This window comes from Scyliorhinus canicula, chromosome 1 (assembly GCF_902713615.1).
Source record: "Scyliorhinus canicula chromosome 1, sScyCan1.1, whole genome shotgun sequence".
Taxonomy (NCBI): Eukaryota; Metazoa; Chordata; class Chondrichthyes; order Carcharhiniformes; family Scyliorhinidae; genus Scyliorhinus; species Scyliorhinus canicula.
The window spans coordinates 182,269,469-182,281,943 of NC_052146.1; the positions used below are offsets into that span (position 1 = coordinate 182,269,469).

At 51.0% G+C, this 12,475-nt stretch overlaps 1 protein-coding gene across 1 annotated transcript in view; it reads right to left on the minus strand.

Annotated features, from left to right (window-relative positions):
- Positions 1 to 9,180, minus strand: part of LOC119962787 (protein PET117 homolog, mitochondrial) — a 29,193-nt gene extending 20,013 nt beyond the window's left edge. The window contains exon 1 of the mRNA XM_038790913.1: positions 9,082 to 9,180. Coding sequence (XP_038646841.1) covers positions 9,082 to 9,180 — 99 coding nt within the window. The remainder of the gene's footprint in view (positions 1 to 9,081) is intronic.
- Positions 9,181 to 12,475: the final 3,295 nt, after the last annotated feature.

Genomic DNA, 12,475 nt, shown 5'->3' on the forward strand with positions numbered 1-12,475 from the left:
CCAGACAACTCGCTAACGGTAGCCTCCCGTAACGGACAGTCGTATGCCCCCGACCGCATGGCGCACTCATGGACAACGTGGTCCCCACCAGCTGCCGCCCCCAGTCAACCCCAAGCCTGTGCCGCACGGCAGCCAACCAACCCCGGGGGGCCCAAATGCTATTTCTGCAGGCAGACCAAACACCCCCGGCAGCGCTGCCGGCGCGGAGTGCAATCTGCAAGTTCTGCGGGAAGAAGGGACATTTCGCTGCTGTGTGCCAGGCCTAGTCGATCGCTGTTGTATCTAGGCCCAGCGTTCCTGCACCCCCACGTGCGACCCGTGGGGGCCGCCATCTTCCTCCCAGCAGACCACGTGTGGCCTGTGGGTGCCACCATCTTTAACGCCGCCCACCATGTGCGGCCATCTTTGGCGCCATTTTGGACGGCGCCTCAGGACCTCTGCTCGTCGGGGACTTCATTTGGCCGTTCATCGTCTGCCACCGCCGCCGACCAGCCCAGGGCCTACCAACACCAGCCGCAGCTCGCCTCCATCACGCTCGACCAGTCCCGGCCACACAACCTCGCAACCGCGACGACAACGGTGAAAGTCAATGGGCACAAGACCTCCTGCCTTCTTGACTCCGGGAACACGGAAAACTTCATCCACCCCTCTACGGTAAGGCGCTGCTCCCTCACGGTACACCCTGTTACCCAGAAAATCACCCTGGCCTCCGGATCCCATTCCGTGGAAATCCGGGAGTACTGCATCGCCACTCTCACCGTCCAGGGCGTAGAATTCAGCAGCTTCTGGCTCTACGTCCTCCTCAACCTCTGAGCTGTCCTGTTACACGGCCTGGACTTCCAGTGCAACCTCGAAAGCCTAACTCTAAAATTCGGAGGACCACTACCACCCCTCACCGTTTGCGGCCTCACGATCCTTAAGGTCGACCCACCGTCCCTGTTTGTAAACCTCACCCCGGATTGCAAACCCGTCGCCACCAGGAGCAGACGGTACAGTGCCCAGGACAGGACCTTCATCAGGTTGGAGGTCCAGCGGCTGCTGCGGGAAGGCTTCATTGAGGCCAGCAACAGCCCCTGGAGAGCCCAAGTGGTAGTAGTAAAGACTGGGGAGAAACACAGGAGGATGATTGGCATTGGGACCGGTTCTGGGGGAGGTGGGACCAGTACAAACCGGACGGTCTGCACTTGGGCAGGACTGGAACCGATGTCCTAGGGGGGGTGTTTTCTAGAGCTGTTGGGGAGGGTTTAAACTAATGTGGCAGGGGGATGGGAACCAATGCTGGAAGTTGGAAGGTAGTAAAACAGGGACAGAAACAAAAGGAAGTAAGGGGGAAAGTGCAAGGCAGAGAAGACATAGTCAGAAATCCAGAAGGGCGACAGTACAAGGTACAGTGACTGAGGGGAGCACAGTGAATAGGCCCAGTAATAACAAAAGGAATAAAACTGGAGATGTTAAGATTCAAAACAGAGGTAAAAAAACCAACATAAGTGTACTTTACCTGAATGCTCGTAGTATTCGGAATAAAGTAAATGAGTTGGTGGCACAAATCATAGTAAATGACTATGATTTAGTGGCCATTACTGAAACATGGTTAAAGGATGGTCACGACTGGGAGTTAAATATCCAAGGGTATCAAACTATTCGGAAGGACAGAGTGGATGGTAAGGGAGGTGGTGTTGCTCTGTTATTTAAGGATGACATCCGGGCAATAGTAAGGGATGACATCGGTGCTATGGAGGATAAGGTTGAATCCATTTGGGTGGAAATCAGGAATAGTAAGGCAAAAAAGTCACTGATAGGAGTAGTCTATCGGCCACCAAATAGTAACGAGATGGTGGGGCAGGCAATAAACAAAGAAATAACTGATGCATGTAGAAATGGTACAGCAGTTATCATGGGGGATTTTAATCTACATGTCGATTGGTTTAACAGGTCGGTCAAGGCAACCGTGAGGAGGAGTTTTATAGAATGTATCCGCGATAGTTTCCTAGAACAGTATGTAATGGAACCTACGAGGGAACAAGCGGGTCCTAGATCTTGGTCCTGTGTAATGAGACAGGATTGATTCATGATCTCATAGTTAGGGATCCTCTCGGAAGGAGCGATCACAATATGGTGGAATTTAAAATACAGATGGAGGGTGAGAAAGTAAATCAAATACTAGTGTTTTGTGTTTAAACAAAGGAGATTACAAGGGGATGAGAGAAGAACTAGCTAAGGTAGACTGGGAGCTAAGACTTATGGTGGAACAGTTGAGGAACAGTGGAGAACCTTCCAAGCGATTTTTCACAGTGCTCAGCAAAGGTTTATACCAACAAAAAGGAAGGACGGAAGAAAGAGGGAAAATCGAACCGTGGATATCTAAGGAAATAAGGGAGAGTATCAAATTGAAGGAAAAAGCATATAAAGTGGCAAAGATTGCTGGGAGATTAGAGGACTGGGAAATCTTTAGGGGCAACAGAAAGCTACTAAAAAGCTATAAAGAAGAGTAAGATAGAGTATGAGAGTAAACTTGCTCAGAATATAAAAACAGACAGTAAAAGTTTTACAAATATATAAGACAAAAAGAGTGGCTAAGGTAAATATTGGTCCTTTAGAGGATGAGAAGGGAGTTTTAATAATGGGAACTGAGGAAATGGCTGAGGAACTGAACAGGTTTTTTGGGTCGGTCTTCACAGTGGAAGACACAAATAACATGCCAGCGACTGATAGAAATGAGGTTATGACAGGTGAGGACCTTGAGAGGATTGTATCACTAAGGAGGGAGTGATGGGCAAGCTAATGGGCTAAAGGTAGACAAGTCTCCTGGCCCTGATGGAATGCATCCCAGAGTGCTAAAAGAGATGGCTAGGGAAATTGCAGATGCACTAGTGATAATTTACCGAAATTCACTAGACTCTGGGGTGGTCCCGGTGGATTGGAAATTAGCAACGTGACACCACTGTTTAAAAAGGAGGTAGGCAGAAAGCAGGAAATTATAGGCCAGCGAGTTTAACTTCGGTAATAGGGAAGATGCTGGAATCTATCATCAAGGAAGAAATTGCGAGGCATCTGGATAGAAATTGTCCCATTGGGCAGACGCAGCATGGGTTCGTTAAAGGCAGGTCATGCCTAACTAATTTAGTGGAATTTTTTGAGGACATTACCAGTGCAGTAGATAACGGGGAGCCGATGGATGTGGTATATCTGGATTTCCAGAAAGCCTTTGACAAGGTGCCACACAAAAGGTTGCTGCATAAGATAAAGATGCATGGCATTAAGGGTAAAGTAGTAGCATGGATAGAGGATTGGTTAATTAATAGAAAGCAAAGAGTGGGGATTAATGGGTGTTTCTCTGGTTGGCAATCAGTAGCTAGTGGTGTCCCTCAGGGATCAGTGTTGGGCCCACAATTGTTCACAATTTACATTGATGATTTGGAGTTGGGGACCAAGGGCAATGTGTCCAAGTTTGCAGATGACACTAAGATGAGTGGTAAAGCGAAAAGTGCAGAGGATACTGGAAGTCTGCAGAGGGATTTGGATAGGTTAAGTGAATGGGCTCGGGTCTGGCAGATGGAATACAATGTTGACAAATGTGAGGTTATCCATTTTGGTAGGAATAACAGCAAACGGGATTATTATTTAAACGATAAAATATTAAAGCATGCCACTGTTCAGAGAGACTTGGGTGTGCTAGTGCATGAGTCACAGAAGGTTGGTTTACAAGTGCAACAGGTGATTAAGAAGGCAAATGGAATTTTGTCCTTCATTGCTAGAGGGATGGAGTTTAAGACTAGGGAGGTTATGTTGCAATTGTATAAGGTGTTAGTGCGGCCACACCTGGAGTATTGTGTTCAGTTTTGGTCACCTTACTTGAGAAAGGACGTACTGGCGCTGGAGGGTGTGCAGAGGAGATTCACTAGGTTAATCCCAGAGCTGAAGGGGTTGGATTATGAGGAGAGGTTGAGTAGACTGGGACTGTACTCGTTGGAATTTAGAAGGATGAGGGGGGATCTTATAGAAACATTTAAAATTATGAAGGGAATAGATAGGATAGATGCGGGCAGGTTGTTTCCACTGGCGGGTGACAGCAGAACTAGGGGGCATAGCCTCAAAATAAGGGGAAGTAGATTTAGGACTGAGTTTAGGAGGAACTTCTTCACCCAAAGGGTTGTGAATCTATGGAATTCCTTGCCCAGTGAAGCAGTTGAGGCTCCTCATTACATGTTTTTAAGGTAAAGATAGATAGTTTTTTGAAGAATAAAGGGATTAAGGGTTATGGTGTTCAGGCCGGAAAGTGGAGCTGAGTCCACAAAAGATCAGCCATGATCTAATTGAATGGCGGAGCAGGCTCGAAGGGCCAGATGGCCGACTCCTGCTCCTAGTTCTTATGTTCTTATGATTGACTATAGTCAGACCATCAATCGGTACACGAAGCTCGACGCGTACCCGCTCCCACGCATATCCGATATGGTCAATCAGATTGCACAGTACCGGATCTTTTCCACAGTGGACCTGAAATCTGCATACCACCAGCTCCCTAACCGCAAGGCGGACCGCCAATACACTGCGTTCGAAGCAGACGGCTGCCTTTACCATTTCCTTAGGGTTCCTTTCGGCGTCACTAATGGGGTCTAAGTCTTCCAACGTGAGATGGACCGAATGGTTGACCGGTACGGGCTGCGGGCCACCTTCCCGTACCTAGATAACGTCACCATGTGCGGCCACCACAAGCAGGACCACGACGCTAATCTTCTCAAATTTCTCCACACCGCCAAAATCCTTAACCTCACGTACAATAAGGAGAAGTGCGTGTTCCGCACCAACCGCTTAGCCATCCTTGGCTGTGTCATGGAAAATGGAGTTCTAGGGCCCGACCCTGACCGCATGTGCCCCTCATGGAACTCCCCACTGCCCCAAGGCTCTGCAATGAAGCCTGGGGTTTTTCTCCTATTATGCCCAGTGGGTCCTTAATTATGCGGATAAGGCCCGCCCACTCATCCACTCCACAGTTTTCCCCCTGACGGCTGAGGTCCGCCAGGCCTTCAACCGCATTAAGGCGGACATCGCCAAGGCCACGATGCACTTGGTCGCGAGACCCTGCCCTTTCAGGTCGAGAGCGATGCATCGGACGTGGCTCTGGCCACCACCCTAAACCAGGCAGGTAAACCCATGGCATTCTTTTCCCGCACCCTCCATGCCTCCGAAATTTGCCACTCCTCTGTCGAAAAGGAGGCCAAGCCATCGTGGAAGCTGTGTGGCATTGGAGACATTACCTGGTCGGCAGAAGATTCACTCTCCTCACTGACCAACGGTCGGTTGCCTTCATGTTCAATAACACACAGCGGGCCAAGATCAAAAATGATAAAATCTTAAGGTGCCAGCGCACAAGTGGACCGACACCAGGCCCTGCACGATGGTCTCTGTCACCCAGGGGTCACCTGGTTCTTTCACTTCATAAAGGCCCGCAACCTGCCCTACTCCATTGCGGAGGTCAGGGCTGTCACCAGAGACTGCCAGGTCTGCGCGGAGTGCAATCTGCACTTCTACCGGCCAGACCGAGCGCACCTGGTGAAGGCCTCCCGCCCCTTTGAACGCCTCAGCATGGACTTCAAAGGACCCCTCCCCTCCACCGACCGAAACACGTACTTCCTGAAAGTGGTCGATGAATACTCCCGGTTCCCTTTTGCCATCCCATGCCCCGATATGACGTCTGCCACGGTCATTAAAGCACTCAACAGCATCTTCGCCCTGTTCGGTTTCCCTGCTTACGTCCACAGCGACCAGGGATCCTCATTTATGAGTGATGAGTTGCGTCAGTTCCTGCTCAGCAAGGGCATTGCCTCGAGCAAGACAACCAGCTATAACCCCTGAGGAAATGGGCAGGTGGAGAGGGAGAATGGGATGATCTGGAAGGCCGTCCTGCTGGCCCTGCGGTCTAAAAATCTCCCGGTCTCCCGCTGGCAGGAGGTTCTCCCCGACGCGCTCCACTCCATTCGATCGCTACTCTGCATTGCGACTAATGACACCCCCATGAACGTCTCTTTGCCTTCCCCACGAAGTCCACCTCCGGGGTTTCGCTCACAATGTGGCTGGCAGCTCCTAGACCCTCCCTCCTCCGCAAACACGTGCAGAACCACAAGGCGGACCCGTTGTTCGAAAGGGTACAACTACTACATGCAAACCTGCAGTACGTCTACGTGCCGAACCCTGACAGGCACCAGGACACAGTCTCTCTCAGGGACCTGGCACCAGCTGGAACCCCAGCCATGGCCCACCACCAAACAACCCCCCCCCTCCGATTGCCCCAGCGCCACCCACCCTCCCCCCAGTGCACCTCACTACAGCCCCCGCCCCAGGACGATCCGTCCTCCCACTGGTTCCACCCGGGGATTAAGACGAGGCCAACACGCTCCCGGAGTCAGAGGTGGCCAAGTCGGCGCCTGCATCACCACCGGGACCGAGGCGCTCACAGCGGAGGATCACGGCACCCGACCGGCTGAATTTGTAAATTTTCACCAGACTGTAATCTTTAATTTTTCACAAACCTGTACATTTTTCCACCACCCCCGCTGGACTCTTTTTTTTAACAGGGGGTGAATGTGGTAGTCACCACTGATTGTATAATAGTTGTTATTAGAGGTAATACGGCTCTCCCTCGCGAGGAGAGTCCACACGATCAAAATGAACGTATTGCCCAGGTTCCTCTTCCTGTTTAGATCCATTCCGATCTACAACCCCAAGGCCTTTTTCAAAGCGCTGGACAAACTAATCATGGCGTTCGTATGGGGGGGGGGGGTAAAAATGCTAGGATCCCAAAGAAGGTCCTACAAAAAACAAAATCCAGGGGGGTACTAGCCCTCCCAAACCTACAATTCTACCACTGGGCGGCAACAGCCGAGCGAGTAAGGGGATCGATCCAGGAGCCAGAAGCCGAGTGGGTGCGTGCGGAGGAGGCCTCCTGCATGGGGACCTCCCTCCGGGCCCTCGCCAGGCAGCACTCCCATCCCCACCCAAAAAACACTCCAGCAGCCCAGTGGTGACAGCCACCCTCCAATCCTGGAACCAACTGCGGCAGCAATTTGGCCTGACCAAAATGTCGGACAAGGCTCCCATCTGCAACAACCATAGGTACACACCAGCACTGACTGACGTCACCTTCAAAAGGTGGAGGCAGGACGGAGGGACACTGACAGTCAGGGACCTATACATGGACGACAGGATCGCAACACTGGACGAACTGACAGAGAAATTTCGGCTAGCCAGGGGGAACGAGCTACGGTATCTGCAGCTCAAAAACTTCTTACGAAAGGAGACAAGGACGTACCCACAACCGCCACGACAGACACTACTGGACGCAAGCATCCTAGATAAAGGGAACTGTAGCGACATGTATGACCGACTGGTAGAAAGGGCCGACACCGTACTGGACGCAACAAGAAGGAAATGGGAGGATGACCTGGGGATTGAGATAGGGTGGGGACTCTGGAGTGAGGCACTGCATAGGGTCAATTCCACCGCCACGTGCGCAAGGCTCAGCCTGACGCAACTAAAAGTGGTACATAGAGCCCACTTAACAAGAACCCGTATGAGTAGGTTCTTCCCGGAGGTGGAGGACAGATGTGAATGGTGCCAAAGAGGCCCGGCCAACCACGCCCACATGTTCTGGTCTTGCCCCAGACTTGTGGAGTACTGGACAGCCTTCTTCGAGGCTATGTCCAAAGTGGTGGGGGTGAGGGTGGAGCCATGCACGATTGTGGCGGTCTTTGGGGTTTCAGACCAGCCAGATCTATTCCTGGGGAGGAGGACGGACGCCCTTGCCTTTGCCTCCCTGATCGCCCGCCGTAGAACCCTGTTTGCCTGGCGGTCAGCAGCACCGCCCAGAGCTGCAGACTGGCTGTCTGACCTCTCGGAATCTCTCCAAATGGAGAAAATCAAATTCGCCATCCGAGGGTCAGACGACGGCTTCCACAGAACGTGGGAGCCATTCATGCAACTGTTTTGGGACCTAATTGTGGCCAAAGAACAAGAGGAAGAATAGCCGGGTGGCCAAGAATCAGGGGAAAATGGTCGGGAGAAGGTAGCCGGGGCATAGGGGGGAGAGATGGACTGGGAGGGAGGGGGGGGTGGGGAAAACGGCTAAACCTGAGGAGGGAGGGGTGAACCACGGGGTGTGGGGGGGGGGGTGGGGAGGGTGGAAGACAGCTAAACCTGGGGAGAGGGAGGCGAACCGTGGAAGGGTGGGGGGGGGGCAGGGAAGCGGGAGCCGGAGGGAGGACACGGGATGCCAAAACGTGCGTGACATCTCCAGGAGCGGGGAACGAGGAAACTGGAGATGGAGGATGGGAGGAGCGGCAGAAGCGAGGGCAAGCGTGGGATGGCAGCGAGACCCGTCCGGGAAGGGCGGGCGACAACAGCACACAGCACAGCCAATTATCGCACGCTGTGATTTTCTCCCCGGCACCCAAAGGTGTGCTTGCCCCCCCAGTCCCCCCCCCCCCCCCCCCCCCCCCCCCCCCGCAGGCAGTCGCCTACCTCTGTGGGGTGGGTAATTTTGCCAGATGTACAGAGATGCCGCTGTCGAGCTGGTGCACAATACCCCACCAGTTATTCCTTTGCATATGTTATTGTATTTTTTTTAATGTTGGGGTGTGCCCTTCTCCTGTAAATGTGTGTATATATATATATATATATATATATATGTGTTTCTTATTCTGTACATAACGGTAATTATACCTTGCTCAAAAAAAACCCAATAAAAACATTATTTAAAAAAATTAGAGGTAATACGGTAAGGCTCCTGTACTACAGGTACGGGGGTAAATCCCTGCCTGCTGGCTCCGCCCAGTAGGTGGAGTATAAATGTGTGTGCACACCGAGCTGCTCCCATTCTGGTAGCAGCTGCAGGAGGCCACACATCTCTGCTTAATAAAGCCTCGATTACTCTCTACTCTCGTCTCGTAATTGATAGTGCATCAGTTGTCTTTGAGGAATAGAGGTGAAATTTCTCCTGTTTCTTATAGTACTTTTGAAATATGTAAATCTCTGTCTTCTGAAATAAGATGCCTTCTGGTCAATTACTCCCCTGCCTTGGTCTCTTACCTGGACCTCAACTTGATCCTTTTTTTCCCCTTTGCTGTTATATTTGTCTTGACTACACGACTCCCTTTGCTGGATTTTGTAGTTAAATCTTCTCTGCATGACACATGTTTCCTATCTTTGACTGTTGAGTTCACCCTGGTTTCCTTGGATGATGTTTTTTATCGTTCCTTACTTCTGTAGTGATGACTCCTTGCCGGCTTTTGTTCATGAACTCTATGATAGTCCTGGACTTCTATCTTTGGAAGTAAGTGTTTAGGTAGAATGTGAAGCTGTAGGGGCGGCACAGTGGGTAGTACTGTTCCTCACAGTTCTGAGGACCCGGGTTCGATCCCGGCCCCGGGTCACTGTCCGTGTGGAGTTTGCGCATTCTCCCCGTGTTTGCCCAAACAACTCAAAGATGTGCAGGATGGGTGAATTGGCCAAGTTAAATTGCCCCTTAATTGGAAAAGAAAGATTGAGTACTCTAAAAAAAAAAATTTTTTGTCAGCATGTGAAGCTGTCCACTTGATCAATAACTTGCTTTTGCTCAAAGTCCAGCAGGCCTGGTGTAGTCTTCCTAAGTAGAACAGTTAAGCATTACCTGGTTTGATTCCAGATTTGTTTGACTGCTAGCATCCTTTTCTGTTTATAAATTTAGAGTGGCCAATTCATTTTTCCAATTAAGGGGCAATTTAGTTTGGCCAATTCACCTAGCCTGCACATCTTTTAGGTTGTGGGGGCGAAACCCACGCAAACACGGGGAGAATGTGCAAACTCCACACGGACAGTGACCCAGAGCCAGGATCGAATGTGGGACCTTGGTGCCGTGAGGCAGCAGGGCTAACCCACTGCGCCACCGTGCTGCCCTGACTGCTAGCATCCTTGACTACTATTCTAGGTGGATGGATAGGTGCAGACATCCGTTCTAGAAGGTCACCAGTGTTGGAGAAATGTAATATTGGAACAGAGTATTCAGTCACTCAGTTCATCTTTCACCTTTTCGGCAGTACTACAAAGTGATGAAGGATCATAGTCATACTCATGTATGCTCCAGATTAATTAGTTTCCTATGCCTTCGGTGAGAACATGTTCACGCACCCCTTTATGGACATACAAGGGTGTCACAAAATCAACATTGAAGTCCCAATCCTGGTCTTCCATTGAATAGTTTCAGGAGTTTGGTTGTGAACTCCTCCTTGGATGTTTGCTGATTGACATCCTCCGCTGCCCTAATGAGGTTGAGTTCTACACAGGAAGAGAACATTCCTGATGCTGCAGAACATACAGGGCGCAATTCTCCGCACTCACGACGGTGCGGAGAATAGCGGGGTTCGTAAATTTTTACGGCCACGCTAGTCTGACGCCCTCCCGCTATTCTCCCCCCCCCCCCCCCACGCCAGACTCCCGGCACGAATCGCTGCCGCCGTTTTTTTACGGCCAGCAGCGATTCTCAGCTGGCCGATGGGCCGAAGTCCAAGCCCTTTACGGCTGTTTTTACCAACGGCAAACACACCTGGTCTGGCCGTTCGTAAAAACGGCCGTAAAGTCCCGATTTTGAAAACCATGGCACCGAATGGCACGGCAGTACCACGGCCGTGCCAAGGGTGCCATGGGCCTGCGATCGGTGGGCACCGGTGGGCAGCGGGTCCGATTCCCGCGCACTCTTTGTCCTTCCGCCGCCCCGCTGTATCACTTCACGGGGCGGCTGAGGGGCATCCCGGCCCGCGCATGCGCGGGTTTCGCGTAAATGCGCGATGACGTCATCCGCGCATGCGCGGGTTGGAGTCTTCCAATCTGCGCATGCGCGGCTGACATCATGTGACGCGTCAGCCGGCGCAAACTCTGGCAAGCGGGCTTAACGAAATTCTTTAAGCCCGCGATGCCGGAGTTCACGGCCGCGGCATACTAGCCCCGACCGGGGACCAGAATCGGTTCCCGGTCGGGGAGGGGGAGGCTGGCGTCAAACCCGCCCGGATTTGACGCCAGCCTTACGATTTCTCCCTGTCTGGGAGAATCGCGCCCACAGTGTTTCCAGTACCTGTTTTCCTTTGTACTGGAGGCCTGTTACATCGCTTTGACTTTGACTTTGGTTGGAGCCCTCCTGGGCCGTATGGCTGGGTTTCTGTTGGCTTCTGTTATTGTGTTAACAATAACGGTTGTTCATTTGGTAAAACCATTACACTTGCTCTGGTATCCAATTTAAAATTGTGATGTGTCCATTGACATAAATGTCTGCGTTCCAGAATGCATACTTGGGGTCTTTGATCTCATCCAGGAAACATTTTTGTTCCTCATCTTGTTGAAGTTTCTTAACAAGATGGGGGGGGGGGGCACGGTAGCATAGTGGTTAGCACAGTTGCTTCACAGCTCCGGGGTTCCAGATTTGATTCCTGGCTTGGGTCACTGTCTGTGCGGAGTTTGCACTTTCTCCCCGTGTCTGCGTGGTTTTCCTCTGTGTGCTCCGGTTTCCTCCCACAGTCCAAAAATGTGCAGGTTAGGTGGATTGGCCATACTAAATTGCCCTTAGTGTCCAAAAAGGTTGGGTTGGATGGGGTTACTGGGTTATAGGGATAAGGTGGGAGTGGGGGCTTACGTAGGGTGCTCTTTCCAAGGGCTGGTGCAGACTCGATGGGCCGAATAGCCTCCTTCTGCACTGTAAATTCTATGATTCATTGATGGCCTTGTGCCATTATTAAGACTTCCTCCTTAACACCTGTTAAGTTAGAGGCTTTACTTGAGCATACCTTTCCAAAATGTTCAATTCGGCTGCAGAGAAAGCATTCTGCAGTGTTTGCAATACTCTGTTCGCAACCTGTAGATCTTTTTGACACCACACCGGTGGCATAGTTTGATGACATCTGTACTTTTCCTCCGAATGGTCTCTGAGGTTTCTTGTACATTCCAATGCTCATTGAAGTGTACGGTCACTGGATGTTTCCTGAGCCAAAGTTTTTCTTCACCCTCCGTATTGCTCTATTCTCTTTATGGATCTCGGTTTGGCTCACGAACTGAATTACTTTCTCTAAGGTTAGGTCTTAGGTTGCAATAGGTCTGATAAGAACAAAAAACAAAGAAAAGTACAGCACAGGAACAGGCCTGCGCCGACCATGCTGCCCGTCTAAACTAAAATCTTGTACACTTCCGGGGTCCGTATCCCTCTATTCCCATCCTATTCATGCATTTGTTAAGATGCTCCTTAAACGTCACTATTGTCCCTGCTTCCACCACCTCCTCCGGCAGCGGGTTCCAGGCACCCACTACCCTCTGTCTAAAAAACGTGCCTCGTACATCTCCTCTAAACCTTGCCCCTCACACCTTACACCTATGTCCCCTAGTAATTGACTCCTCTACCCTGGGAAAAGTCTCTTGACTATCCACTCTGTCTATGCCCCTCATAATTTTGTAGACCTGGTAT